The 19,070-nt window shown below is 50.9% G+C and overlaps 1 protein-coding gene across 3 annotated transcripts; it reads left to right on the forward strand.

The window, feature by feature from the left end:
• The first annotated feature begins 3,871 nt into the window (after positions 1 to 3,871).
• INSIG1 (insulin induced gene 1) lies at positions 3,872 to 18,119 on the forward strand. 3 transcript variants are annotated; one of them, XM_046669222.1, is made up of 8 exons: positions 3,979 to 4,000; positions 4,480 to 4,598; positions 4,701 to 5,138; positions 8,040 to 8,164; positions 9,348 to 9,514; positions 9,879 to 9,978; positions 15,192 to 15,313; positions 16,159 to 18,119. In XM_046669222.1, exons 3-8 carry the CDS (start codon positions 4,727 to 4,729, stop codon positions 16,253 to 16,255), a joined length of 1,023 nt encoding a protein of 340 aa, XP_046525178.1. In that variant the 5' UTR covers positions 3,979 to 4,000; positions 4,480 to 4,598; positions 4,701 to 4,726; the 3' UTR covers positions 16,256 to 18,119. The 3 variants fall into 3 exon arrangements, with proteins under 3 accessions (XP_046525177.1, XP_046525178.1, XP_046525179.1); XM_046669221.1 differs by lacking the exon at positions 4,480 to 4,598 and having other exon boundaries at positions 3,872 to 4,000; XM_046669223.1 differs by lacking the exons at positions 3,979 to 4,000; positions 15,192 to 15,313 and having other exon boundaries at positions 4,025 to 4,598.
• The last annotated feature ends 951 nt before the right edge of the window (positions 18,120 to 19,070 follow it).

Below are 19,070 nucleotides of genomic sequence, written 5' to 3' on the forward strand. Positions count from 1 at the left end.
TGGGCGGGGGAGTGGAGCCGGGAAGGGCGGGGTACAGGGTGGGCAGGAAGAGAAGAGCTAAAGCACACAGGGGTTCTTTCGGGTTGATGAAAATGTTCTAAAACTGACTGTGGTGATAGTTGTCCAACTCTGTGAATATACTAAAAAACCTCCGAAGTGAACAATTTCAATGGGGGAATTGCATGGTTTGTGAGTTATATCTCAATAAAGCTGCTAAAAAACGGTGACACAGTCTATACTGATTGACTTTGAAAGACATTCTTAATCTCGGAAGAACTGGTTCCACTCTATGTGAAGTACAATTCTACTTGTGTGTTTTTTTTTTAATGCACATTTATGCACAGGAAAAATACCTGGAAATACATACCCCAAAATGTTAACAGTACCTCTAGGTGGTGGCATTATGGTTGTTTTTTAAAATATATTTTTCCATATTTTCTGAAAGTTTGCAATGAGCATATGATGTTTGTTAATTAAAAATAATTTGCTTAGCATTCTACCCTATTTTAAAAAATATTTATTATCGATGGTTGTTAATGTTATAATAACAGGCATAGCAGGAATACAGACTAAGGGCAGTAGATTGCTCACAAGATGTCTCAAAGTCCTTAGGAAACCCACCTCCCCCATCCCATGGTTCTTGTGTGTCCTTACTTAGTGCTTTGGGGAGAAGAGATGGCACTGTGTTTAGTTCATAAGCAACAGTAAACTTTCCTTGTGTAATAGAACACCTATAATGATTAATATAAAGTGGTTTAATTAAGAACTAAATGGTACCCTCATGAACACATTTCCCTAAATACTTAACTCAGAGTAGCTGACTGGATTGGGGAGAAGGGAACCCATTATGTCCAACAGAGAGCCCACATTTACTAGAGAAACTACATGAGTAACAGCTTTACTGGGGATAATAGAGTTTCAAACTCAAAATATTTGAATGTGGTTTCTGATATGGAGGCTGCACCTCCAAGACGGTAACTTCAAATTCTTCCATTGTCCCTCCTCTAGACTGACTTCATTTATGGGATCAGACTTTACAGGCATTTAAGCAAACCACACAGGCTGGAGATGCAGTGACAAACTCTACCTGCACTTGAGGCTACACTCACAGCCCTCGGCAGGGATGGACAGAAAGCAGTCCACAGGCATCCCTCCCAGCTTCCCACAGGTCCACAGGGCCTCGGTGTTTCTCCAGGAGGCCCCCTGGTTCAGTCTCAGGACAGATGCGGCAGGAGACGGAGTCAGAGAGGTTGGGCTACGTTACTCTCGGCTTGGTCAGAGACAGCAAGTAACCAAATGAACAAACCTTACCATACGAGTTAGCTAACGGAATTCAGAGCCCCCTTCCAGGAGAGGCAACATAGGAACCCATAAAATATTCTTGTAAGGTCTGTGCTTGTACATAAAGGGTACTACAACTGAAAGAGATATTGGGACAGTCTGCATAGCTAGGCGGAATGGCAGAAGAAAAAAGATAGAGAAAACTATCTTAGATCCCAGAAGACAGATACACTGATTTCTGTGCTGTAAGGGACCTCTGCACACAGCGACTAGGCAGGTCAGCCAAGAGCTGTCACATCTGCTTATTGGGCCTCATCTACCAAAATAAACCAGTTTTTGAAAGCTGTTGTGCTAACGAGAAGCTTCCTGCATTTGCTGGTGTTTCCTAACTGAATCCATGATATGTCTACATTTCGAGGTCAAGGCTATGATAATAGCTGCGTCTCCATGAAGTTAAAGCTTGATTTACATCAATGCTTCTCAGCCTATGTGTATGGGACCTGAAGCTGATGGCGGGGTAGGGGAGACACAGCACAGGCTTCTGATGGTTGCAAAAGGGATGACTCAGTTACACAGCATCCCACTGTATAGATGTGCCATCATTTATCTAACGAGTTTCCCAACCGTTGACAGTTAGGCAGCTTTTTATTTTTTTCGCTATTACAAAGTTCCAATGCTACCGTGATGGTATAAATATATATCTCTTCATGCACTTAGGCAAGGTGCAGTGGAGACACTAGCCAAGACCCAGATTATGATATCCCTTTAAGTCAAAACTGCTCTGAACCTTTGGGAACAAAGTATATAGGGCTCAGAGAGGACTATACAGAGAATGTGAAAGCCTGACTCTGCCCCACCCACAGGGAGAGGTGAGGATGGAACCCCTCCGTCCCACCCACTCCCACTTTGTCTGCGTCACACTCAAGAAAGAAAAGAAGTCACTTTATTAGCAAATGCTGTCTTGATTGAACCTAAGCGTTCGAGAGCAGTTTTCAGTCTTGATCCACAGTGACGGCATGTTTTAAAATTGATTCTCTCAAAGAAGTAGAAAAGATTAGGTTAAGTTCGTGCCAGGTTGGCATCACGGCTGGGTGTAGCATATCCACACCACAACCAAGCTGTGTCTGGCCCCTAAGTTAGAGGCAGCAATGACCCCAGGCAGTACTAACAAGCTAATGCATGGCAATGTCTTTACACAGGACTTCTGAAGTTTCCCAAGGAAACACTCCTGACAGTCAAGGAATGTGAACGTAGCCACCGTCAGCCTACTTTTCCTTGAAGTCTCCTGTTATCATTACAAATTCATGAGAATTCCCCCCCCCCCCCATAAATGAACTTTGAGAAATATTGATACCTCAGGAAGAAGTTTCAGGGTTTTTTTTTTTAACCTTCTGGCACATAGCCACAAACCTTGATGCTGAAGATGCCACACACAATGGTATTTCCTGCTGCCTGAGTCTGTAGGGTCTCTCGGCCATGACAGGATTTGCTATTTAGAGCCCAAACTTCCTCTCTCAATCTCTGCTCATCAGCAGACAGTATAAAAGACCACAACCTCTTTCTCCGTTGTTCTTGTTGAAGAACGTCTTAAATAATAGGATCTTGCTCAATAAGATGTGGGTTTTCAACTGGCATGGGGCCTGCCCTCCTATTTAGGTGGTGTGACCCATGTGGCAAACAGGATATGAACGTCAACAGGATAAAACAGTATTTTATTTATTCCTGAGTGGTTTTGACAGTTTGCCTTCCAAATGAAAGACAATTAGAAACTGGAGGAAATTATCGTGTGAATGAAATTTTCATCACTTACATTTCCCTAAAGGATTTTACGTCAAAAAGGTTTCTGAACCCCTTTGGCAGCTGGGAAACAAAGAGTATGTTGAACATCCTTGCACTCACACAAACAACTCTGCAAGCCCTTACAACCTGCCCGGCACCGCCTGGTCACTGCGCGCATGCACTCGCTTTAAAGCACCAGGTGTGGTGACCATCAGGTGCCTCGGGAAGCCGGACGGAGAATGGAGGTCAGAGCATCATCAGGTGGCTCGGCAGAGCAGAGAGCGATCACCTGATGACGACACGTGCAGGAGAACAGGTTAGGAGACAGGCTTATCAGCGGCCCAGGTCTGGGTGGGGCTCTAGAGGCCAAGCCGCGCAACCCAGGGATGCCAAGCGGCCGGGGGCGACGTATTTCTGGAAGCGGCTTTCCCGCCTTCCCGTCGGAAGCCGCGCGGCGCCGCCTCCCGCCGCGGGGAGCGGGGCCGGGGCTGCACCCGGGCCAGGAGCGGGGAGCCGCCCTCCCCAGCGCCCGCCAGCCGCGTCCGACCCCCAGCCCCGACCGGTACCCCGGCCTCGGCCGCCCGCCCGCCGTCCGTCCGTCCGTCCGCCCGTCCGTCCGCGCTCCCGAGCCGGCGCCGGGCGCTGGATGGCGGTGGCGTGGGCTGACGTCATATGGGCCGCCCGCCCCCGATTGGCCGCGGCCGCCTCACCAGACCGCGAGCGGACGGGCACGCGGGCGGGGCGGGGCGCGCGGAGGCCACGCCCCCAGGCGCGCGGGCGGGGCGCCGGGCCGGCGGGTCACGTGACCCGGGCCCCTCCGCCCGCTTTATAAGCGGCTCCGCGCGCCTGGCGCTGCGGGCCCAACTCCAGGCGGTCTGGGCCGCGACCCTCTCCACGACCTCTTTCCCCGGCGAGCCCGCTGGCGGGCGCCCTTGGACAGGTGCGTGGGGCCCGGCCGAGGGGCCCAGGCCCGGGCGGAAGGGGCGGCCGCCCGGGTGCAGCCGGGATGTTGAGGGCGGGGATGTCCGGGGCGGGCGCCCCCCACCCCGCGGCCTCCCCACCCCTCCCGGCAGTGGGACGGACGGCAGTGGGGTGGACGGCCTTCCTTCAGGGGCTGCGGCACGCGCCCCGACCCTCGGGCCAAGGCGCGCTCTCCGACCCCAGCCCCAGGCGGCACCCCTGACCCCAAGTGGGCCCGGTCGGTGGTCCCCTCCGTCCGGGAGGAGCCCTGTAACTTGTCCTGGGGCGGCCTGCGCCCAGCTAGGCTCTGCCTCCCGCGAACGGGCGCAGTCTGGAAAACTTTTGGACTGGACGGGCCAGCACTTCAGGGTTTATGCAGAGGGGCACTTTTGCGGATGGGGACCTTAGAGGGCTCTGCAACACTCCGGTCACCCAACACCTGGCTGCCGCTGATCGCAGCTGTGTGTCCCTGTGGGTGCCCTTGCCACTCCATCCACTTGGTACTGCTGTGTCGGCTGCCCTGTCCCGCCGACTCTCCGAGGGATTAGGGAGTTTTCCTGGCCCTGCTGGTGATGAATGTGAGCACACCCTCCATCCGACGGGGCTTTCCCGACCTGCCGTGTCCCTTGGAAATGAGCTTGATGGTGGTCCCCCCTTCCCCGACCCCTTTTTCCTTCTAGGAAAGCCTGCCGGACCCTGGTGACTGATGCCCAGATTGGACGACCACTTCTGGAGCTGTTCCTGTGCTAAGGGCCGGAGGCACAGAAGCCACCAGAGAACCGGTTCCGGAGGGGTGGCCGCCAAAGTGGGGAAAATGATCAACTCCTCAGTGCCCGGCCCCTCCCTGCTGGTGGCCCACAGTGCCCCGGACACTGACCCCTCTCGGGGGCCGCAGAGCACTGGTGTGGGCGGCCGTGGGGGCAGCAGCTGCCACACTAACAGCTGGCATCACCACTTGGTGCAGAGGAGCCTGGTGCTTTTCTCAGTCGGGGTGGTCCTCGCCCTCGTGCTCAACCTGCTGCAGGTCCAGAGGAACGTCACCCTGTTCCCTGAGGAAGTTATTGCCACCATCTTCTCCTCAGCCTGGTGGGTTCCTCCCTGTTGTGGGACAGCAGCTGGTGAGTAGGAATAAAAGATGGTTGTTTAGTTAAAAATGTTTTTCAGCCTATGAGAAACATTTATTTAAATGAAAATGGAACCATCCACAGATGACAAGTGTGCATCTCCCCTGTTTGTGTTTCCGGGAGAACGGGGTGGAGAGGATATCGAACCCCAAACGCTCGTCTCTGGGGGTTGGAGGAAGCCGGTGATGGAGATGAGGTGGGGAGATAATTGGCTGTTTCACGCTTGTGCCAGGCTGACCAGGTCCTTCCCTCTTACTGACCTGGCACTGAGGATGTTGTTGGGGGAGCCCGGCAGCTGTCATCCCGAGCAGCTGCCCCCGATTGGCCGCCTGCAGAACTGGTGAGCGGCGGGACTTGGCTGCCATTGGTTGCCCGCTCAAACATGCTACACTGCTGGGTGACTGAAAACAACCCGTCACGTGGGCACAGTGGGCAGAGGCGTTGCCAGGGAGCAGCCTCTCCCACTTCCTTTCGCAGGATGGCCAAGTGAACGTGGCCAAAGCCAGGCCTCTCCACCAGCACTGCTGGGAAACTGACCCTGCGTCCAGGGTTAGGTGTGAGTTCTCATAACTAGTCCCAGAGATGCTGTGAAACAACACACGGTCAGTCGAAGGCACAGGCAACTGCCTTCATTTAGTAGAATTTCTTGGTTATTTAGCTGGTTTTATTAAGATCCTGAATTGGTCTTGGCCCAGAAGATCTCTCAGTACTGCTCTAGTCACACAGCATTCATGGGTTAACAAATGTGTCAGCTGCTTCTGCAGCCCCGGCTCCATCAGCTGTTGAAGTGCAGAGTGAGTAGAAAGCCTTGTCGCAAGCACTGCTCGGTCTGGAGGGCAGGACAACCGTGTGTGGCGTGGTGGTGGGGGGGGGGGGGGGGGCAGGGGGTGACGACAGTAGCACAGGAGGGTGCCCTGCTGTATGCTTGGTGGCTGACGTTCATGGACTTTGATGCCCACGTTCTGTTTCATAGGCTTTGCTCCTTTTACTTCTTACAGCACTGCTCTGCTGTAGCTCCATTTTACAGATGCGGAAACTGAATCACAGAGAGATTAGCTGTGTCCGAGGGGACCCAGCCAGCGAGCGGCAGGACCACTGTTCATAACTCGGCATACTGCCTCCTTGGAGTCTGGGTGTGTCCCCTGCTCTGTGGAAGCACGTCACCCTTTCAGCAGACTCACTTAAGACGACAGGAAGGCACAGGCTGGGATGGAGAGCCCTTGTCCTGGCTCGGACAGCCCTCAGAGGGGTGCTCTAGTTATGAAGCAGGAGGCACAGTGTTTCCATCTTTGTCCTTAGAAAGATGGGACCTTGCTTTGTTTTTCTAAATGCTTTAAGTGCATGGCTATACTATTAGATGCAAAATTCTATTTTTCCTACACATTTGGTGCAGTAGTTTCTTTTTTTGAATCAAAAACTTGATCTTAGAAATGAAAGTTTAGGGTCTATTTGTAATTTGAAGCTTCAAGGAATTCTCGGAGTATCTGAAACACAATTTTTCTTACCCTGCTTTTCTTTTGGTAAGGAAGATTGGCCCTGAGCTAACATCTGTGCCGGTCTTCCTCTGCCTTGTATGTGGGACGCCACCATGGCGTGGCTTCATGAGTGATGTGTAGGTCCGCACCCAGGATCCAAACCCATGAACACGGGGCTGCCAAAGCAGAGTGCAGCCGCTTAACCACCGGGCAGGCCCTTACTGGTCTTTTTGACCATCAGCCAAGAGCATAAGGGAAAAATTCTGTAGTACCTATTCATCTATTTAGCTTTTAACCTCAAAAGGTAAAATTAAGTTATAGTGAAGTAAGTTAAAGAGCTGTTTGGGTTCTGTTTTAGAATGAGAACTTGATAAAATGCAATATGAAATTGAAACTGAAAATCTTCCATTTGAATGTTTGGCTGAAACTGTGTTTCTTGTTTCTCTGTTCAAGAATCTAAAGTGGTTACCTCTTTCATAGGACACCCAGGTGGACAGCCATATGGCTGTCAGGCCTCGGTACCTGGTGACTTTACGTGGTGGAAACCTTGGGTCCCAGCGTTGGTCCTGTGGGCCTGGTCCCCACCAGTCACCACATGCCCTGTTCTTTCTTTTCTGTCTTCATCTTTCCTGGAAAGCCACACCTTCTCCCGTGACTGAAAACTTTCCAACGTCCCAGACCACAGGGAGCCGCTCCTCCCCCATCTGTGTTATATAACCCTCATCATTTCACACACGAGGAAACAAACATGAGGAGTCGGGTCCCAGCAGGGCCAGCTGGGAACGAGGCCCTGTGTTCTGTGCCTGGTCCCCGGGTCTTCCCACCGTTCAGGGCCTGGCTCCTAGGGACAGGTAAAGAAGAGCAGAACCAGCGTGGTGGTCTGGTCGCAGCACCAACCCATGGGGCTGGTGCTGAACGTGTGCTCGGTCTACAGACTAAATGCTGTTCTTCTGGGCGTGTGGCCTTTATGACCCAGACGTCAGGTGAGGTCAACACAGATGTGCCCAGCATCCCTGCCGGTCCGCGGAAGGAATGTCAGCGCCTTGTGGCCTCGGGTCTTCTCAGAAGCTGTCTCCTGGTTGTGAGGTGGAGATGACGCTGGTGGAATGGAAGGCTGATTCCACAGGCCTTTGTGTCCTGCACTTGCGGCCTGCACGGACAGTTAAGCCCTCACTCCATCCGCTTCTGTGTTTAACTAAACTGAGGAACAATTTTAATCTTATCAAAACAGTGATTTTTTTTGTTTATACTCAAGGAAAACAAAAATACGTAATTAGTCTTGATTTAGATATTATGTTATAGCAGATAAATTTTCTAGGAAAAGGACTGGTTTGAGTACTATGTTAATAATTGCCACATAGAAATCCTGTGATTTTAAGCTGGTACATTCGAACACTGTCATCTTTTCTTTCTTTGACAGCTGTTGTCGGCTTACTTTACCCCTGCATCGACAGTCACCTCGGAGAGCCCCACAAGTTCAAGAGGGAGTGGGCCAGTGTCATGCGCTGTGTAGCAGTCTTTGTGGGTATCAACCACGCCAGTGCTGTATCCTTCAGTGGATGTGCTGTGTGCAGAGCATTTTCTTGGGTTATGTGTTGAAGCATTTCATTACTTTTAATGAGTAAATGTTATCTCATAGTTTACTTGAACAATCTTCTTCCAAGTATTTTATTTTAAAGCGTATTGCTTAGTTTACACTTAGTGGGAGTTTTTGAAATGGTTCCTAGAGTCCTTCCAGTTCATTTCAGGAAACGGAGTAATGCCAGAAGCACAGTGCACTCATTTGGTCTCTTCCTTGTCAGACGGCATCTTTCGGTTCCTGAGAGTTCACTTTGTAATTCCTTTTGACCTTTCTACCGTACGTCCTTCCCTTGTGAAGACCTGGTTCTGTGGCCCAGAAGTGGCGAGAGAGTCGCTTTTCCTGGAGCTGCTTCTCCCAGAGGGCCAGTCAAAGTGGTGTCCTCTGGAATAAGGTTCTTAATAGCAGCTCCCTGAACTTCTGGTGTCCACGGGTGGCATGCCTCACACAGGAGCTAGTGTGTTTCTGTGCAGAAGTGCAGTTTTCAGGAGGATGGTTCATAGCTTACAAGATCTCCAAAGATTGAGTTTCTTTAGCACAACTAAATCCTATTTTAAAATCTTAAAGATATTTTTAGAGTTACCGACTCTTAAGTCTGCTCTAGCCCTATTTTAATGGTAAGAATGTCAGAAAAGGGTATTATGAGATACTTTAGCTCTGACAGGTTCGTTTTGTCACCGGTTGATAACGGTGTTGTGGTGAAGCCCACTGTGCCTCCACAGACTGGCATTTGTGGTGCCCAGCGCCGTTCTGCAGAGGTGTCTTCACGCTGACACTGAGAGAAGAGGACGCTTGCTCAGTTCAAGGTACTGATGAAAACAAGAAATAAGAGCAGGGCCGTGGGTGACTTAATACCAAAATACGTTGTTTTTTGGCCAAAGTACCAGCAGAACTGTATGGATGGCGTCTAGAAAGTTTACTCGTGAAGTCGTTTTTGAGCCGGTGAGCCAGAGAAGTTTCAGGTCATCGTGATCACAGAGACCTTGTATCCACTGCTTTCTGCAGCGCCCTGGGCAGATTTGATGGATGGAGAATCCGGTGTGATTCCTGGGCTTTTTTTAACGCATGTGTAATTCCTGGGCTTTTTTTGTTGTTGTTTTTGATCATATTAAAAATCATTAAACTTTTCCTTAACTTGTACATCACCAGAAATTGGATTTTGCCAATAACGTTCAGCTCTCCTTGACGTTAGCAGCCCTGTCTTTGGGCCTCTGGTGGACATTTGACCGTTCCCGAAGTGGCCTCGGGCTTGGGATCACCATCGCCTTCCTGGCCACTCTGATCACTCAGCTGCTGGTCTACAATGGCGTCTATCAGTAAGCGTGTGCTCTCAAGTATCGGCTCCATCCAGAAGCTGTCGCTTAACTTGCATTAGAAAAATACCCGCTAAGCTGAGATGTCCTGTTTATTTGGCCTGTATACATACATGACAGTTTTAGGCGTGAAATTCTCAAAAATGCTGCTTGTTGTTGATTCATATGTGAAAAATGCACCACCCATGGTGTAATGTAGAGGAAAGCCAAGCAGTAGCAGCAGGAAAGCATGGCCCCCCAATGTCAGCCCCCTGCAGCGCGCCCGGCCAGCACGCACCATCTGTCCCACTGCAGTCTCACCCCGAGGGACCTGGACTCAGGGAAGGTGACCGCTCAGCCGTGATTTTTCTTTGTCCTCTCTCGCCAGGTACACATCCCCAGATTTCCTCTACATCCGCTCCTGGCTCCCGTGCATATTTTTCTCAGGAGGCGTGACAGTAGGAAACATAGGGCGGCAGCTGGCTATGGTACGTAAGGTTATCTCCGCTCTAACACTGTAGTTAGCAGCTTGACAGAATCGCCTTACGTAGTATGCTGTAATTTGTGTTGATATTTGTCTAGTTGAGACTCAAGAGCAACAATTATTGAGAAAAGTGTGTATTAAAAAAAGTAGGTAACAATACCCAGGAAGTTGTTTGCTAGGTTATAGGGATTCAGAGGTTTGTAGACCCCCATCCGAGCTGGGCAGGAAGGAGCTGGAGCTCCCTCCGTTCAGCTCCTCGGGCCAGAGACGGCTCAGAGGCTTCTCTGGACTCAGGCCTGCCGAGGTCACGGCAGAGAAAGGGTTACTGAAACAGCTGAAATGAGTGGTTCATGCTGAGTTTCTGCCCACCTTTCATGGGGGTGCAGATGATGCTAGGAGAGGGCATCAGAGGTGGATGGAGCCTGCGGCTGCGGAGACCCTACCCCAGGTCGAGGCCTGGCTGAGAGGGGCAGGTAGACCGGGCACAGGGCAGGGCACGGCACTTGGCATCGCTGGGTGCGCCTCCGTCCCTGGGTGATGGACTCCCACCAGACTGCCCTGTCCTTTCTGGAAAAGAAAGAAGTGTGCCCTCCGATGGCACGGAGCCGGTTCCTGCGAGCCAGAACGGCAGCTGAAGTCGAGGATAATTGGAGCAGTTCTTTTGGGTAGTTAAATTTGAGCACTTCACCAAAAGAAAATTAAATGGGGACATTTAAATGTTGTTTCAAGTGGGCTTTGACCACAGGGCTTAAATAAAATGAACTACAGAAAGGAAACTGGAGTCTTATAAGGGCCATTGCCCTCAGATAAAGTCTGGGGGTTTCTCAGAAAACTTATCTTGGTCCCTCATGTGCTATTTTTAGAACAGGACATTTATTTGTGCCAGCTCATCCTTACTTGTGAGAGCTGGATTTGAAGGCTGCTTGGCCGTTTCACAAAAATAGAAGGAGTTTCAAAAAGATGGACTTTAGAATGTTTTCCAGTGGTTCCTGAGGCTAAGGCGTCCTTCTCTTCACCCCTTTGTAATTCTCTGTGGATGTGGATCTGCTGCTGAAACAAACAGTCTCCACTGGAAAAGCTTTGCTTCTTGGGTCCCCTCTTGAGCGTCCGAGGGCTCGTCTCGTCGGACAGCCTCAGCGACGCACTGGGCTTCTCCCTCCTGTCTGCCTCCCCTCCGCCCACCTTCTCAGTTGTCCATGTAGAACCAGGCAACCCCACGATTGTTCGACTGCTTTGAGAGTTTTATTTCAGTGCTCTTTAGGAGAGAATTGTTAGTAAGGCTTTTGGGATAAAAGTGTCCTCAACCAGGGTGACTGTTCATAAACTTGGAGTGTGAACCACATTGGGCGAGTTACTTACTTTTGGGGATGATGGGCTGATGCTGTTGTACTTTTATGATGAAGGTTTTTTTTAACCAGATTTAGGAAATAAGCATTTTTTTTTAGTAGAAGTAGAAACTTGACAGCATGCACAAGTTCTAAACTTCTAGAAATAGTTGGAGGAAACTTTTTAAACGAGTTGCACAAATCACACCTTTGCAGTAGTTTTACTGTGTAATCCTTGCCGTGCTCCCGCCATCTGTATGGAAAAATCTTTAAAGACAACTTAGAAGAGAATAGCTGGCATAATTCTCCCTTACTTAAGCTTTCTTTTCTTCCTTTTTACTCTCTGCAATTGGGGGAAACTTACATCGGGGCCTTCTTCTTGTCCCTTGGAGCTGGAGGAGAGTGCTTATGGCCTTCCCTCTGAGGCCGTCCAAATGGAACAAACTTCACCTCCTGGGCCCAACCCCACCTCCTGCGCTCTCTACCCGTGGCGATCTGATCCTTAACGCCTGGGTCCCAGCTCAAGGAGAAGTAGCAGACTTCTCAGAGCTGTGAAGCTTGGTTCACTTGAAGGAGGCAGGCCCTCCGCAGCCCCAGGAATGGTCACAGCTGGTTTTACCAATTCCAACTCCGCCCGTCCCCCGGCATCTGTCCACGGAATGAACTGGTGATCGAGAGTGGCCACTGCAGGCTGCTCGACGGGCGGAAGAAAGCGTGGTCCCTGTTCCCAGGACTTCCCAGCCCAGTGGAGAGCACAGTGACACGTGTGAATACATGTGAAGCTGTCGTCAGTTCTGTCTGTACCTGTATTTCTGCCGCAGAAAGTCAGGCGAGCGACTGCACGGAGCGGAGCTCTGTTATAGTCACTTGAGTGAGTTTGCAAAGGCCTGGGAGTGAGGAACGGAGTTGGAGGTAGAGCTTTGAAGGGGAGGTCAGTCTGACTGGCAAAGAGAAGTGGGCGTGTAGAGCTCACGCCTCTCTAGTAAGAACTGACACGTGTGCTGGGGGACGGAGGAGAGTGGGCTGTGGAGGGGAATCAGAAGTGGCTGTTTCTGGGAAGTAGAACTGCAGGGGGCTTTTAGGGGGTTTCCCTATTCTGCATGTAACAAAAATTTCTTATAATAAGAAATCACTTTTATCATCAAAACCACACCAGCTGTATGTGGGAACTCGATAGTGGTCCCCGGGTAGCAGATGGATGTGTGCGCCATCAGGAGGAAGACTCGCCACACGGGTGTTCCGCGATGTTCTCGAGGCTGCTGCTGGGCTCCCGTCCTTCCCCTCTGCTCTCGCCACTGCAGGAAGCCCAGCACTGCTTTTGACCCCACGGTTCTTTGAACACCGCTGTCGGCTCCCTGAGAGAACCGTGGCGTGAGGTTGTGGATGACAAGGAAGGCGGGATCGGTCCTGCCCAGAGCTCCAGACCCTTGTCCCCCGTCCCCCCCGCCTCGAGTCTGTCCAGCTGGTCTCTTTGCTTTTGCTCCTCTTGGCTTCCAGCCCTCAAAGCATCTGTAAATGACTCTCCTGAAAGCAATAGAGTCTTGTAAAAAGTGGGAAAGGCCCCCATTCTGCAGTCCGCCTTCCAGTGCAGGTGGCTTCAGAATCTTGCACCTGCTCCTCCCCCAGCGATCCTCCCTGCACGTGGGCCTGGAGTCGGGGCACTGCCCTCCGGGCCATTTCCAAAGGTGACAGACAGCCTTTCTAAACATGGGCTGCTGCAGCAGAAAGACAAGTGCCTGGAGCAAAGTTGTGTTTTTCATGAGGCTGGAATTGGCAAGCATAGGAAATCATACTTGCTTCAGACTCGGTCAGGGCTGAAGAATGAACAATACATTTATAATAAGGACTGTTTTACAGAACTGCCTCCCTATAACATGACTGTCCTTGCCTAACTAGTTTTTCAGGGGACCTGTCGTTTTGGGGGTTCCCCCACCACGGCAAGAGCAGGAGACGGTCATAGCGGGTTGGAGCGAGAACACTGCTGTGAAGGAGCTGCAGGCACGGCCCACAGGCCCCACCCCCCTGCTGGGCCCAGCCCTGACCCTGCCACCTGCCTGGATTCTGCAGAGAAGGCCCCAGGGCTGCGGGAGCTCTGCCGCGGGAGCCAGGGAGGCTTCAGCGCGGGGGAGCCCTGGGCTCCGTGCGTCCTGACAGGTCGGGGAGTATGCCCTCGTTCAGGCTTCTGTGTTGTGTCCCAGATCGTCAGCCGTGGAGAGTGTTGATTGTCCCAGCAGGTTTTGGTGGAATCTTACAGTTTAGGCTGTGGCGTGGAATCTTGCCAGAATCTTCCTATCAAAGAGAAAGTTAGACATTTTCAAAGAGCGAGTTAGAGTACTTGAGCCTGTATCCTTAATTATTTTCTTTCTTCAAAGAAATGAAAAAAATTAACAACAGTTGTCTCATTTGTAAAAACCAGCTGACTCTGCTCAGAATCTGAAAACTCATTTCCATCCCGAAAACCCAGGAAGTTGCTCAGTGTCTTAGGAATGGATGGGTCGCTCCTCCTGTCCCGTGCTTAGGCTGTGCCCACTGAAGGTCATGCTCGCGGCTTGTCCCTCCTGCCGGAGCGCCCTTCCCCACGGGCCCTCACGCGTGCTGTTCAGGCGCAAGTGGCACTGGCTTCATGTTCCAGGGGCCACATTGAAAAAGGAACTCGTGGTTTAAAATTGGCACCTTCACCGAGTAGGGCTTTGTGACGGGATGTTACTGGAGTGAGGAAGATAGAAATCTGAAGGTGAAGAGATTCTGAGCTTGGGCGCTCAGTCAGCACTGGGACTGCATCTGGCCGGTCCAGTGTATCCCAGGTTCGTGTTCCACACTGCTGCTGTTTTCCCAGTGCCCTTGAATCCTGCATTCCATCGGCCTCTAGAACACCTCTTCTATTCCTTCCCACAGTTCCCTCCCTTAAAAAGAATCATAATTACTTGCAAGGATTAGCCACGCCCAGAGGCTGCATGGTGGCTTTGCTCACAGTCAGATGGTTCGAGTAGCTTTTACTATGTGGTCTTTGTTGTCAGTCTTGATGTTTAAAAGAAAATAATGAGTCTGCAGCCTCATTTTATAGAATTTGTATTGGTTGCTATTTGTAGCTTAGCCTTTTCTCAAGAAATGTAAGGTGTCACCTGCCACAGTGATGAGCATGGCTCTGCCCTCTGCAGCCAGGACCCCAATGCCTGGTCGCAACCCCCGGGCAGTGTAGAGTGGGATTTGCCCATCCTGTTTGTGATTGACCCAGCTCAGCCACTAATGAGCGTGCTGACGCAGTGTGAGCGGGTGTGAGGACTAATGCTCATTAGCACTGCTGTACACAAGGTATTGTGCTGACATTTTCGTTGTTAGCTGATTTAGTCCTTGCAACAGCTGGAAGTGAGCACAGTTACTGGCCCATTGTAAAGATGGGGAGAGTGAAGCCTGGGGCGGGGAGTAACCTGCCCAGGTGGGTGCAGAGAGCGTTTGAACCGTGCTGTTCCTGCGTGCGCCGTCCTGCCTTGACACAGCTCGCATCTGTCCCTTGTCCTGCAGGCCCTCATAAGTTTGGGCGGCCCTCCTGGGTTTCCCGCAGGCGCCGTCCTGCCACGTGAACTGTGCTCCCCTTGGGCGGCTCTCGTGGACATCTGATGTTGCATCTGGCTCAGGCTGGTTGTCCGCTCAGGGCGGGGGTCCCTTAGGGTCTTGCACCCACACCACACCTCGTTGTGTGCACCCACGCTCTGACCATGGCTCCCTGTGCTCTGCCTTCTTCCCATTTCCAGCACGTTGGTGGCCCGCCGCGCTCCCAGTGGTGAGAGTAGCCTTCTCCCCATTTCCAGCATGTCAGTGGCCCGCCACGCTTCCAGTGGCGAGAGTCTAGGGCAGGTTTGCTTAGTGTCTTCCTCTGGCTTGAATTTGACAGGTGGCAGTGCTTTCCTGTCACCAGTTCTTGGAGGGCTGTGTGTCCCGGGGAGGAGTGAGCATGCCCACGCCTCACAGGCCCCATGCACGCCTGGGCGCAGGAGAGCATCTGTGGTTTCATAGGTGAGCTCCTCGGCTCGGCTGCATCGGGACGCACGGCTGCCTGAGGGGGGTGCGTGGAAAGACCTGGGTTCAGGGAGGAGGTGTTTCCCGAGGGCCCTCTTCTGCCCTCAAGGAGCTTCGCCACCTCGGGAGCCGGCTGCGCCCTCCCTGCCCGTTCTTCAGTGGAACATCTGTCCTGTCTGGAGGATCTGCCAGGCAGTGCCTGGAGAGCAGGAGCAGCTGTGGGTGTGCTGCAGGGTTTGCTGAGAGCCCCGTGAGGAAGCATCGAGAAAGGGTTTAAGGCAGAGTTCTTCCTCAGCGTTATGAAGTGTGCCCTATTTCGAACGTAGGTCTCACCAAATTGCTGGTAGCAGAAGTTCTAATGGAGAAACCAGACGTTAACATAGGGTTATGGCAGAAAGCTCCCCTTCCTCAGGTAAACAGCCTGATTTTGTACCCAAGAGCGCCCGTCCCTGGATTGCAGCCAGTGAGAGCCTGTCGGAGCCCCTGTCATCCCACCAGCATCACTGTGCTCAATATGACCAAGCGTGTCCTTTCCATGGGCACAGACATGGCCGCCCTCTCCGCAGCGGCCCCCACCCACGGAACAGGCTTCCTGCTGGGCTGCAGCGAGGGGGCCCGGGTCTTCCAGGTGCCTCGCCTGCCTCCCGGCCCAGGGTAGAGGAGCTCACGGTGGGGGGCAGCGCGTCTTCTGCCCCAGTATGTTCCACGGGCCTTGTCTCCGTCACCTTACGCCGTCAAAGGAAGCGTTCCTCTTTCACCTTTTAGGGTCCTCTGAATTGCTGATGAAAATATGTACACCTCTAGTGCTGATTTCCTCTCGCTCTTTTCTTCTCTGCACATAGGGAGTTCCTGAAAAGCCACATAGTGACTGAGTCTTCAAACCCACCGATTCTGAAGAATGACAAGATTGGGAAGAAACTCTGTGATATTGGATTGTGACAAAGATTGTTTTTTCCCCTCAATAATCTATTAGATTGGGCTGACTGTACAAGTGACACCTGGAAAAACAAATTCACCAGTTTTAGAATAGCAAAGGGAAAGAGTAACTGCTTATCTTGACCGTGACCCTGCTCGACTGCGCCCATGCCTGCGCCTGCCCTGGAGGCCTGGGTCCCGGGCGGGCAGCAGGCTGCAGTGTCCCGAGTATTCGATTTCATTCTTGTTATTAAAGCAAGTTGCCATATTTCACAGCCTTGAACTAAAGCCTAATTACCAGCTCTTGGTTTTGTGTCAGTGCCCACAGGGGGTAGGTCGATGGTGCTTAACAGAGATTAAGTGCGGTAAAATAGGAATAATATTTATCCAAAACATTTTTAAAAATAGGGTTGTGTCAAAAAAGAGAAAAGCGGCCGCGGTGCCAGCGAGCTTTGGGAGGCCGTGCTCGTGCGCCAAGGTGTGTCACGCTCACGCAGCCACACGCGTGTCCCACAGTGCACAGCTGTGCTTCTCGTTCCTCCCGGGGAATTTTGTGTAGACAATCTTACTGATGGAGAGGTGAGGGAGGCCGTGGTTGTGCGCTGTGACGTATTGGGATTTTCACCTCAGTATTTATGAAGTTTTATCCAGAATCTTCTAAGAGTGGATACCTGTCTGCCATGGGTTTCAGTCTTAGTGAGCCAGACTGTTTGTTGTTCCTTTAGTACTCCAGAAGAGAGATGCCTATTTTTTCCACAGCCCTATGGAATTTGCAATCTGTGATTGCCTTGTAAAAAGATGAGTGCGTATGTCACTACACTAAAGATTTGGTGTTTCTAAATACTCAAAGATAGTGGTGAGCACAATGTAGTCATTTAACGGCACAGACCGTACCAGACCCAATTTGCAAGTATTGGGTCTTAAACTTCAAGTGCAATGTATATGAAAACCAATCTGAGCCTTGTATTCTCTTAAATATTTATTTTTTTTAACGTATGAGATGTTAAAAGAGGGTTACCATTCATTTCAGTGCTGCATGGAGGAGGCAGAAGTCAGCAATAATTTCCTTCCGTTGTGAAGTTGCTTTGTCGGTATGTGTCCACTGAGCCCTGGTCCTTTGAAATACTCCAGTTTTGTGGGTTTAGTAAACTTGTAATTTTTACTTACAAATTTACCTTTTTGTATTTTGCAATTTAAATATTTTGGGTTTGTTTTAAATTCCGTGAAAGAGGCTTGATGAAAAGACTCCGTTGACTCTCAGTCGGCCGTCGGCAGGACGGGGCCTGGGACCGAGTGGCGTGTGGCTGTGGACGTGTGCTCAGCTGCGTCCATGTGACGATCCTCGTTGCGGTGGTTTTGTTTTGTTTTGAGGAAAATATCTTGGAGTAAATTTTAAGTTACTGTAGCTAATTTGTTTTAGAGGAGTTTTGTTCAAAAGAAAGTGGGATCATTCTGAATTTTGCAATGACCCCTTATACATTTTCTGAAAATGAAAACAAATGACTAGCTTTGTGAAAAGACTTTTCAATGAAGATGTCAACATTTTATGAAAAACCACAAGTCATTAGATGAAAGCAGTAATTGAATCTTTAAAATATACTTGATCATGCACAAACAATAAGTATTTTCTCTCTTAAACTGGAAGTAAATCTGTATCTGTTAGAAATAATGTAGCCAAAAAATGTGAATCTGAAGAATTTTTTTGCCAATACTTTATAGCAAGTACATGAACCAAAGTGATTCGAGTTTGTAAAAATGTAAAATAGTATGAACAAATTTGCACTACCCCAGATTTGAACAGGTAGTGAGATTCACATTCACACCAAGTTTTCAACATTGTGTTCTTTTTGCATTCATTTTTTTACTTTTATTAAAGGTTCAAAACCAACCATTGTGTTCATGGGTTTTTATTCTTAAAAATGGGCAGTTCTTTATGTAGGATGTTAGAATTTGGAATGGAAAAATATTTTATAGCTCTTCAAATCTTATTGCATTTCAAAACAACCTCTTGAGAAAATATCACTTGAGTATATTTCTTCCTTATGGTGGGAAGTGAAGTGTAGTAGAAGCCAGGATTGACCTCCCGCCTTTCCCTCCCCGCTGACTCGGGGAGGCGGCATGTCGCGGGTCCTCCCAGGAGTGCTGTCCTCTGTCCTGCAGTGAGAGGTCCCCTTCCCCTGGGTCTAAGGTAAGTGTCTGGGGGCCTCGGCTCCCAGCAAATAGAGCCCAGGAAGAGGGTGGAGCATCCTGACCAAGTCCCAGCCAGCCTGCAGGAGGAGCCCTGAGTAACAGCCCCCATGTGGGTGGGGCCCTGAGTGACAGCTAGACTGTGGGTGGGACCCCTAGTAACAGCCCCCCTGCGGAGGGGCCCTGGGTGACAGCCAGCCTGTGAATGGGCCAGTGAGTAACAGCTGGCCTGCAGGAGGGGCCCTGAGTCACAGCCCCCCATGTGGGCAGGGCCACAAGTAACCCTCCTGGCAGAAGAACGGGTCTGGCTGAGGTGCCCTTCCCTGGGGCCTGCTGGATAGAAGGTCGCCCAGGTGACTGGAACGGTGCCATCTCTGCTGTCCCGTATGTGGCCTGCTGTCTCTGATCGCTCCACAAACCTTTGCCCGACACCTGCTCTGCGAGCTGCCAGGGCTGGATGCTGGGTCAAGGTTGTGGGCGAGGGTCTGAAGCCGCCCCAGAGGCTTCGTGCCAGAGTCAGACAGGATCCCCAGTGAACAGTGCCAAGCTGGGATGTGTGTGTGAAGGGAACAACCAAGAAAGGGAGGTGGTACTTGAATCTTTAAAGAAGTACCTGCTGTGCGTAATTGGGCACCTTGCGTGGCCTTACTGC

Source organism: Equus quagga, chromosome 8, assembly GCF_021613505.1.
Source record: "Equus quagga isolate Etosha38 chromosome 8, UCLA_HA_Equagga_1.0, whole genome shotgun sequence".
In the NCBI taxonomy this organism is placed as follows: Eukaryota; Metazoa; Chordata; class Mammalia; order Perissodactyla; family Equidae; genus Equus; species Equus quagga.

Bases quoted from the DNA above. Each gene is read 5' to 3' on its own strand.
- INSIG1 (XM_046669221.1), top strand. From the start codon at position 4,727: ATGCCCAGATTGGACGACCACTTCTGGAGCTGTTCCTGTGCTAAGGGC. The intron at 5,139-8,039 runs GTGAGTAGGAAT...TTTCTTTGACAG, and splicing joins CTGTTGTGGGACAGCAGCTG to CTGTTGTCGGCTTACTTTAC. The intron at 8,165-9,347 runs GTATCCTTCAGT...GTACATCACCAG, and splicing joins GTATCAACCACGCCAGTGCT to AAATTGGATTTTGCCAATAA.